General features: G+C 44.2%; 2 protein-coding genes across 3 annotated transcripts in view; one reads left to right on the top strand and one right to left on the bottom strand.

Annotated features, from left to right (window-relative positions):
- Positions 1-4,403: 4,403 nt before the first annotated feature.
- The window catches only part of irge4 (immunity-related GTPase family, e4), an 18,618-nt gene continuing 12,199 nt past the window's right edge, over positions 4,404-10,822 (bottom strand). The window contains exons 1-3 of one of the 2 annotated variants that reach the window (XM_046858932.1): positions 8,188-8,279; positions 5,903-7,101; positions 4,404-5,757 (exon numbers count right to left, since the gene is read on the bottom strand). In XM_046858932.1, the coding sequence (XP_046714888.1) occupies positions 5,907-7,058 (1,152 nt within the window). In that variant the 5' untranslated portion in view covers positions 7,059-7,101; positions 8,188-8,279 and the 3' untranslated portion in view covers positions 4,404-5,757; positions 5,903-5,906. Of the gene's footprint in view, positions 7,102-8,187; positions 8,280-10,822 lie in introns of those variants that run through there. The other variant, XM_046858931.1, reaches the window with a different exon arrangement.
- The window catches only part of gstr (glutathione S-transferase rho), a 9,440-nt gene continuing 7,421 nt past the window's right edge, over positions 8,804-10,822 (top strand). The window contains 3 exon segments of the mRNA XM_046858950.1: positions 8,804-8,857; positions 8,930-9,161; positions 9,617-9,682. Coding sequence (XP_046714906.1) covers positions 8,994-9,161; positions 9,617-9,682 — 234 coding nt within the window. The 5' untranslated portion in view covers positions 8,804-8,857; positions 8,930-8,993.

The following is a 10,822-nucleotide window of genomic DNA, read 5'->3' as shown; positions in this document are numbered from 1 at the left end:
ATAAACCCCAAAGTTATGGAACAACCTTCCAATCAGTGTTCGGGACTCAGACACAGTCTCAGTGTTCAAGTCGAGGCTGAACACATATTTATTTAGTGGAGTCTTTAGTCAGTAGGTGTTTGTGAGGTAAAGGAGCAGATCTGGAGGGATCATGGATATAGAGTGTTTGGTGAACTGGGATATTTGGATGCTGTCGTCTCCTCACTCTCACACGTTCACTCAGGTTTGTTGATGGTGGTGTGGTGGGTCGTCTCTTATCCCAGAGATCCTCATGTCTGTGTTTCCTTCTGCTTCTCCCTTTTAGTTCTGCTGCTACAGTGAATCTTACCAGAGTCCAAACTGCACAGTGACATTAACTTTCATACAACAATAAGGAGACTTAATAATCCATATCCTTCTCTTCCTGTCACCCTCTCTCTCTCTCTCTCTCTCTCTCACACCCCTCTTCTCTCTCTCTCTCTCTCTCTCTCTCTCTCTCTCTCTCTCACCCCTCTTCTCTCTCTCTCTCTCTCTCTCTCTCTCTCTCTCTCTCTCTCTCCTCTCTCTCTCTCAGTCAAGTTAAACATGCTCCTGAAGTTCCAGTGATCACTGTTCCTGCTCCTCTTCCCTCCTCGGATCTTCTCACTTCATCCTGGTCTGCCTCTGGATGATGTTCTCTTTGTTTGGAGGCGACTCTGTGCAGCTGGAGATGTTTCTCATCAACACCTTATGTGGATCCATGAAATTCTGGAGTAAGAACAGGAGCTTTGAGGATTTGGACTGTAGTTAATATCTACACTCTGCTACACTGACTCAGGACTACGGTTTGCTCTGATCTCCATCACTGCACCTCAACATCGTTTATCTGTAATAAATGGACATTCAGTGTCACACAGATGAGGATGAGGTTCACTCTTGAGTCTGGTTCCTCTCAAGGTTTCTTCCTTCTGCATCTCAGGGAGTTTTTCCTTCACCTCAGTCTTCACCGACTTGTTCATCAGAGACAAACTTACACTTATAAAGAACATCTTCATTTTTATCTCCACATTATCTGTGTGAAGCTGCTCTGAGACCATGTTCATTATTAAAAGCTCAAAACAAATAAACATGAACTGAATTTAGGTCAGGTGAGGTTACAGTTTTTCTCATTTGCTAAAACACTAAACTCTATTGTCTGAACCAATTGCTCAGTTGCCTGAACCCACTGATTGAATCAATCACTCTTTTGGCAAAACCATAAGCACTTTTCACCTGTTTAGACACAACTTGCCAACACATTTTCATTGTGATGCACCCGTGCTGCATAATGGTGAGCACAGATGACAAAAGTCAAACACAATTAAAGCACAAGTGTCACCACTTAAACACTACAACTCAAAATGGATCACACTTGTGGCTAATGATGTGAGGGAACATATAGAGTAATCCAGTTCAGAGAGCACTGGTTTGTGAGACCCTACAATGGATAGAAATCTGAGAGGAAGAGTTTGTGTGAGAGAAGGTGGAGGTGGTCAGCGAAGACAAAGAACAGTAATATCTGATGAAATCAGAGCTGCTGTGATTGACCATGTTCTTGTCCATGGTATGAGCATGAGGGAGGCTGGACAAAGGGTACAACCAAACATCAGTAGAGTCACTGTGTCCACCATAATCCGAAGATTTAGAGAAGAGAACAGGTCATTACCTTTTTTTGACATTATAATACAGTATGTAAATGTTGACAGCAGTTACTGTATGACAGACTACACACTGTCCCACAGTATACTGTAAGTAAATATATGTTTCAGAACATCACTGTACCACTGTACTGTAGTATTGTAATGGAGCGTTGGTCTAACTGTTTCTAGGCCTCATATTCCATGTATATTTTTGTACTTTATTTTTACATGGGTTTACTGTACACACGTGGCAAACGCATACGATTTCTGTTTGTTTTTACAAGTGCTACGTGTAAATGCACAAGATTTCTGTTTTGTCTTTTTGTACAAGTGCTAAATGCACAGGGTTTTTTTTGTTTCTCCAGCTTGATGTCCTGAGCATTGTGTTTTCTATTTTTCTACGTAGTGTTTAGTGACTGTTCCGTAGTGATTTTAATTTTGATTGACTCGGGGCACGATTTGACAACATAGTTCAGTTTTGAGCACAGATTGAACTGTTTTGAGGTGAAAGTTTGGTTTTGCAGGTTTTGTGAGTGTAGCTTGAGAATTGGGTTTTGTGTTCACAGCTTAGAGAAAAGGAGAGCATCTTTCAAGAAATGTGTCTTAGCAATCGAGAAAAACTGTAAAGTAAAAAGTACGCTGCACAATGTGAGGAGGCAGAAAGGAAGTTTCTGGAACTGATGAGGAAGAGAGATGCTCAATAAATTGTGCAAGCTCCGAGAGAAGAGGAGTTGAAATCGACAATATTGTTTTTGGAGAATGTTATTAACAGCTGTCCCAGAATGTTTGCAAAATGAAGCTAAATAAAGAAGAACCAAAAAGAAAAGTTAGTAAAAGTCAACATCAAAAGAATTAGAAATAAGACGTGACGGACCACATAACAAAAACTTGACATAAGATTAATGTGTTGCTCAAAGCTATACAACACTGTCAGCTCTGAAGCACATATTAACCTACAATAATGACATGAATAAGTAAAATAATACAGTTAATCATATATGAACATATGATCTACGTAGAATATTAGCCTGATTCAATAACAGTATACATACAGAATAGTGAACCGCATTAAAACTAATTAAAGTTTTAAAGAATGAAAGTAGAAAACACTTAATCACTCTTCCTATTCAACCTAAAAATAATTTACATGTCTCTCTTATCCGTCCTAACCTTCACTCTATCTCTCCCTCCTCTGTAACTTCATGTACTCTTTCATCTCTTCCTGACCCCGTCTGCTTTTTCTCTCTACCCTTAGACGTTGCTACGGACTCCTTCCTCTCATCTCTTTCCTCAACCATGAACCTCCTTTGTCCCTTGACTACAAGACCCAAGAAGACTTCTTGTCCCACACCGTGGCTGTCAGAAGTTTTGCGCAGTAATCGACGAGAACTCCGATCTGCAGAGAGGAAGTGGAAAAAAATCACAACTTGATGTAGACCTCTCATCTTACCATGCACTCCTGACCAAATTTTCTTTGGAGGTGACTTCTGCCAAAACTGCCTTCTACAAGGAAAAGCTTGAGGCCTCTGCACAAGATCCTCGTAAGCCTCACAACATCTTCTCTTCTACTAAACCCCCTGCTGCACCTGCTCCATCCTCCTGACTGCTAATGACTTTGCCTCCTTCTATGATGAGAAGATTAGGAAAATCTGCCAGACCTTCACTTCCTCCAACAATGATTACACAACACAGCCAACAATCCACTACGTCTCTGTCAAGCTTCTCAACCTTAACAGAAGATGAGATACTGCAAGTCATCCGATCCTGCAATCCCACCACCTGTCCTCTGGATCCAATCCCTTCAACTACGCTCCAGACCATCACGCAAGATCTCCTGCCCTTCATCTCCACAATCATCAATAGGTCATTAACATCTGGCTACGTACCAACTACCTTCAAGCAAGCAAGGGTCATTCCTATCTTGAAGAAACCTGCTCTGGACCCATCAGACATCAACAACTACAGACCGGTATCACTCCTTTCCTTTCTTTCTAAATCTCTGGAACGCACTGTTTTTAACCAACTGTCTGTCTATCTCTCACAGAACAACCTCCACGATCCGAACCAGTCTGGGTTCAAAGTGGCACATTCCACCGAGACGGCCCTATTGGCTGTTTCTGAGAAACTACATGCTGCACGGTCAGCCAAGTTGTCAACTGTACTTATCTTTCTGGACCTTTCAGCAACTCTCTGCTGGCAGGTCTCCCCCTGAACGCTATTCGTCCACTGCAAATGATCCAAAACGCAGCTGCACGACTTGTGTTCAATCAGCCCAAGTTCTCCCACACCACCCCACTGCTGCACTCCCTTCACTGGCTTCCAGTAGCTGCACGTATCATATTCAAAACACTGATGCTTGCCTACAAGGCCAAAAATGGACCAGCACCATCTTACCTCAGTGACCTCATCACATCTCGCACTGCACCACGCTGTCTGAGATCCTCCAGCACTGCTCGACTGGTACCACCTTCTCTCAGAATGAGAGGTAAGTACAATTCAAGGCTCTTCTCTGTTCTGGCACCGAGGTGGTGGAATGAACTTCCCCTAGATGTCCGTACAGCAGAGTCCCTGATTATCTTTAAGCGACGACTGAAGACCTACCTCTTCCTGAAATACCTAAATTAGCACTTTCCAAGTTTGTAGAATTCGAGTTATATTTATATTGAGTTTGTATTCTTGAGTACCAGTGTAGATTTATTCATTACTAGAGATTTAAAGCACGTTTGTACGTCGCTCTGGATAAGGGCATCTGCTAAATGCCGCAAATGTAAATGTAAATGTAAAACATCGCAGATGCAGGACGGTAAATTCGCTGCATACATGGATTTTCACGCACGAAGGTTGGGAATAAAATTAAGCTTAACCCGAGGAATGTGAAGGTTTTATACAAACGCTATTTTTTTTAATTATAAAATAAAAAGCAGAAAATAAGGGTAACTGAGAAAAACAGGAAGTCCAAATATAGACACACAAGGAGGGGAGGAGAAAAGGAGAAGGTAAAAGAAGATAACAAAATGAAGCTAAGTTCGCTAAGGTGAAGTAATTAGAAAAAATAGAGGTGTCATGTGACACCATGGTATAAAGATGTGTGTATAAAGAGTGTGTGTGCTCGATCATTTTGGTGTGATTAAGAGACCACCTTCTATTGAGCTCATTAAACGTAACTGCAATAAAGAAGTTTTTGCTTTTCCTTATCAGAGACTGAAGATCCTTTATTGGTTTTTAACATCTACTCTATTTTATTATTATTATTATTATTATTATTATTATTATTAATTTTTTATTATTATTTTTTTTTATTAAGTGTGTTACACTGGGAATCAATTGCAACAAAGAAATCACCCATGATATGTCCGCTCAGAGGCGGGTTCTGAGTTCAGACAGTGGGAAGGCAGCTGTTAAATGTGAAGGAGAATGTATTCAGAAGAGTCAAGAGGCAAGATGACTGAAGTTTGTCGCATGGGAGGTTGAAGTCATTAAGAACTGTTAGAGGGGTGCTGTTAGAAGGGAAAGTATTTAGGAGTGTGTCTATCTTTTCTAGGAAGTCTCCAAGGGGACCAGGAGGGCGGTAGATGATGATGAAGCGGTTGATTGGAGAGGGAACATGTAATTTGCATTGTGCATTTTCACAGATCTTCAGTCTAAAGCTGAACAAGACAGTTTGCATTAATCTGCATGCTTCTTTCCAGAGTGACTTTGGGCTTCAGAGAGAAACTCAAACAGAGAAGAGAGAGATGAAGATAAAGGGTGGTCTCTTTGAGCAGCTACTGATTTGTTCTGGAGAAAATACATGCATGTGGACGTGAGAATGAACTGGAAAGCTGCTCAGGTGTACTGAAGGGAGAATTATGTTGATCTGTGGACCACAGAGGACCACAGGGAACGAGACGACTGTATGTGGATACAAACTCTGATTGTTCTGATGGGTGTTGGATGTTGAGGAGCAGTGATGGAGATCAGAAGAAGCTGTGGTCCTGAGTCAGTGTAGATGACTGTAGATATTAACTACAGTCCAAATCCTCAAAGCTCCTGATCTTACTCCAGAATTTCATGGAACCACCCAAGGCGTTGATGAGAAACATCTCCAGCTGCACGCTCCAATCGAAAAGAACATCACCACCTGGAGAAGATCAAAGCTAATGTCTAATAAAACTCTGTAAGATTCTTCAGTTAGATTATAATGAATGATCCTCGTAGCACTTGGCCATGAGCAGGGTTCACTCAGTACACCTTTATCTCCTTTATCTGGTGCAGGTGATCGTTACCTGGTCACTGTAGCCCCGCCTCCTTCAGCACCATCATTGCTGCGTTATCAAGCTCTTTCAGTCCGTTCTTCAAAAGCGTTAATGTACAAACAAAAGATACTCCAGCTGCTGCAGCATTTCCTACACCAGGCACCAGGGTGCACAGGTACTCCAGCACTGCTCCTCCAGCTACAGCAGACACAGACAGCCTCGCTGTGGATTTGGCCGCCAGCGCCACCACCAGGGGGGATTTGATAGATGATTCCAGCTGTGGCTTATTCACTCGTTTCGACAGTCTACTGAGTGATTTATTATCGAGGCCAAGTGAGAAGAAGCACCTGGTAAAGAACACCACGAGAATGCTGGCATCACAGGCTACTGAGAGACCGGGAACTGGAGCTGCTGCGATGACTCCAGAGCACAGTGCTGCAGCCCACGCCGCCTTCTCAAACATCCTCACTTTATTCTTCAGCATAGCCACTGAGGTAATGGGCACCGACTGCAGCAGCGCCAGCTGTTTATGCTGCGGGAGATCAGACATCAGAGTTTCAACAAGCTTTTCAAAATCAAACGCTTTAATATCCGCTGAAGAAATGAGGAAAACTTTGGGATTTTCGACCTCCACCAGGTTCTCCAGGCAGTTCCTTTTGACCTGTGAGAGCGTTTCTTCCTTGTTAAAGTTTGTTTTTGTTTCTTCTGCTCTGAGATCGTTGTCTATCTTTGACCGCACAAAGTAAAAGAGTTTTTTCCTTTTTTTTATCTCTTTGGCCAACATGATGTCGTTCTCTTTGAATCTCTCGGACGAGATGATGATGAAGAAATCGTACCTGTTGAACTGCATGTTTTTAAGGTATCTCCGAGCCCTGAACTTTGGGGTTCCGATTCCTGGCAGGTCCCACAGGGTCACGTTGGGCATTGTGGGATGTTCGTACGCTGTTGGTTCAGTGGTGGTTTCAGTCACTCCAGTTTTAGCTGCACCTTCATCATCGTTGTCCAGCTCCCTGATGGCGTTGATGAATGATGACTTTCCCGTGCCGGACTCTCCGGTCACAGCGATGTGAAGTGAGACATTAAAGAACTGGTCGATTTGTTTTTGTGCTTTTTTAGCTGCTTTCTTTAAAGTAGATTCTCCAGAGGTCTGGAGCACTGTGTTTATATCCGGATCTTCACTGGCCATTGTGGACAGATGTTCAGTCAGGAGAGGATCTTACAGATGTGTTCTATAAAAACAAATGAATTCAAATAAGCTAAAAAATTGTATTTAACAGTTAACACTCTACTCATTTCACAACTCACAACTTTCATTTCTCCACAAGCATCTCTGTATCCTGGTTGTTACACTCTGTATCCACCAGGGGGTGGTAGTATAAAACACACTCCTCCATAGAGAACACTTTTTCTAAACTGTTCTTTGTTGAATAGAAAGTTAAGACTTTCTGAAGAGTTGTAGTGGAGGAGTCTGTCAGGAGTCTCGTCTAATGATCGCTACGTTTCCGCTCACAAACGGTTCCTACCTTTACCGCTTTGTCTCTATTGTCCTTGTGTTTGCGGATTTGTTATTTTGTTTTCTAATTTGTTAATTAGTTTTGCACTTCTTGCCCACCGTAGTGTCATTATTAGAGACACAACACACACACACACATGCGTGTGAAATCAGTAGTTCCTTTTTATTAACGAGGATAAAAACGTGACTGGTGAAACACGCAGCGAGTCACCAATCAGGATCGAGCGCACGCTCTGTTTTACACGTGTTCTGTTTTACACGTGTTCTGATCGGCGCTCGGTGCATCTACTGATCACCAACATACAGTTCAGCATCAGTTCAACATCAAGCAGAACATTTAGAGAGGAATAAATGATGAAGAAACTCCAGACACGAACTCACCACCACACACGTGACCTCATTTACACGTTTTATTAAAGAAGGTTTTGTGTTGATGATCATTATAATAGAAATCAATCAGTGTTTGAGTCTTTAATATCATTCTATTAATAGATCAGTGTGCTGAGAGTCACATTCGAGTCTTTACACAGAAACTGAGGTGATTAAGTGAAGAATCTTGTGATAAAAATGATCACAGGAACATTAGAGTTATAATAAATCACTACTTTCGATACTGAAGTTCATTTGAAGAAAAAAACTTTTGTACTTTTACTGAAGTGACAGTTTAAAGGGAAACTATTACTGGAGTCACATGTACCAGTGGTGAGAGCGTGGGGGCGCAGTCTGCTGGACTAAAGAGGACACACACACACACACACACACACACACACACACACACACACACACAGAAGAAAGGCCTCACCGGGATGTCTGCAGGTGCTGCTGCTGCTGTTTGTTGATGTTCAGCTCGTTCTGGAACAGTGTGGATCAGTAGAGCGCTCTCTCTCTCTCTCTCTCTGTGTGTGTGTGTGTGTGTGTGTGAGAGAGCAGTAAAACCGGGTGTATCACATCCAGGCCTGAAGAGTCGCTGATCCACATGTCTGAGCTCCACCTCATTACAGCGCTGGTTTCTATGGGGGTTGAAGGAAACTCGGACACGGTAGTTAGTGGTGTGTTTATTTCTTTCAATCCTGACACGGTTCACACTGGAGACTCCTTCATAGATTTCCCACAGTGAACTTTAACATTAACACACTCAGGAATCGTTTATCTGGTGAAGAATATCGAATAGAACGACAGACGGTATGGTTTCCATAGAAACAATAAGGTATGAGAATGTGGTTCTGCTTGACAGCACTGCTGAGGAACCTGTAAAACCTGTTTGAGATGATGATGATAACCACCAACACCAGCGTCATCATCCACAGACGTCTCGACTCTTCTAATGTATAGAATTGTTCATGACCCATACCCATGGTTTAAATGTGTTGTTGATACAGAGTTAGAAATTAGCGCCATCTGGTGGTGAAAGAAACCCGGAAGTGTCAGTCATCGTGATTTGTTCTCCTGTATCCGGTGTAAAGGTCACACAGTTCCTCACACAGTTCCTCACACAGTTCCTCACACAGTTCCTCACACAGTTCCTCACACAGTTCCTCACACAGTTCCTCACACAGTTCTTCAGCACACTGTCACACCAGCTTCCTGACTCCGTTCTGCTCCTGAAACATGGCTGAAGATATGATGCTGTTCTGGGGCTCAGGGTCTCCTCCGTGCTGGAGAGTTATGATCGCTCTGGAGGAGAAGAACCTACAGGGCTTCCATCACAAACTTCTCTCCTTCGATAAAGGAGAGCACAAAAGTGAGGAGGTCATGAAGCTGAACCCCAGAGGACAGGTGAAGACCACATGCACACACACGCACACACTTTAACGGGTGCGCGCGCACACACACACACACACACACACACACTTTAACGGGTGCGCACACACACACACACACACACACACACACTTTAACGGGTGCGCGCACACACACACACACACACTTTAACGGTGCGCGCACACACACACACACACACACTTTAACGGTGCGCGCACACACACACACACACACACACACACTCTTTAACGGTGCGCGCACACACACACACACACACACACACACTTTAACGGGTGCGCACACACACACACACACACACACACACACACACTTTAACGGGTGCGCGCACACACACACACACACACACACACACGGACCAAAAGACCAAAAGTTATTTTTTTTACAATAACGTTTTTTGTTGTTGTTTGTGTTTGTTTATTAATTTGGGTGTTGTTTTTGTTTGTGTTTAGCTTCCTGTGTTTAAACATGGAGACGTGGTGATAAATGAATCGATGGCTGTCTGCATGTACCTGGAGGTGAGGAGAAAACCTGCAGGTCACCTGGTGACGTCACACTCGTTCCAATCAAAAAAGAAACATAAGAGAACGTGAAGAAGGAAGACGTCACACACCCGTCACACACCCGTCACACACACGTCACACACACGTCACACACACGTCACACACACGTCACACACACGTCACACACACGTCACACACACGTCACACACACGTCAGAGTTATAGAGAGAGATTTTTGCTGAGGGGGCGGGGGGTAGCAGGGTATTGGGGTGGGGTGCTCAGCTCAGCTCAGCTACCCTGGTTAATATGATATTTTTGCTCTTATCTAACGTGTGTGTGTATGTGTGTGTGTGTGTGCGCTGGCCTGTGTGTGTGTGTGTGTGTGTGTGTGTGTGTGTGTGTGTGTGTGTGTGTGTGTGTGTGTGTGTGTGTGTGTGTGTGTGTGTGTGTGCTGCCTGTGTGTGTGTGTGTGTGTGTGTGTGTGTGTGTGTGTGTGTGTGTGTGTGTGTGTGTGTGTGTGTGTGTGTGTGTGTGTGTGTGTGTGTGTGTGTGTGTGTGTGTGTGTGTGTGTGTGCTGGCCTGTGTGTGTGTGCTGGCCTGTGTGTGTGTGTGTGCTGGCCTGTGTGTGTGTGTGCTGGCCTGTGTGTGTGTGCTGGCCTGTGTGTGTGTGTGTGTGTGCTGGCCTGTGTGTGTGTGTGTGTGTGTGTGTGTGTGTGTGTGTGTGTGTGTGTGCTGGCCTGTGTGTGTGTGTGTGTGTGTGTGTGTGTGTGTGTGTGTGCTGGCCTGTGTGTGTGTGCTGGCCTGTGTGTGTGTGCTGGCCTGTGTGTGTGTGTGCTGGCCTGTGTGTGTGTGTGTGTGTGTGTGTGTGTGTGTGTGTGTGCTGGCCTGTGTGTGTGTGTGCTGGCCTGTGTGTGTGTGTGTGCTGGCCTGTGTGTGTGTGTGCTGGCCTGTGTGTGTGTGTGTGCTGGCCTGTGTGTGTGTGTGCTGGCCTGTGTGTGTGTGTGCTGGCCTGTGTGTGTGTGTGCGGCCTGTGTGTGTGTGTGGCCTGTGTGTGTGCGGGCCTGTGTGTGTGCTGTGTGTGTGTGTGCGGGCCTGTGTGTGTGTGTGTGTGTGTGTGTGTGTGTGTGTGTGTGTGCGGCCTGTGTGTGTGTGTGTG

This window comes from Silurus meridionalis, chromosome 10 (assembly GCF_014805685.1).
Source record: "Silurus meridionalis isolate SWU-2019-XX chromosome 10, ASM1480568v1, whole genome shotgun sequence".
NCBI lineage: Eukaryota > Metazoa > Chordata > Actinopteri > Siluriformes > Siluridae > Silurus > Silurus meridionalis.
This window is presented reverse-complemented; position numbering and strand designations above follow the sequence as displayed.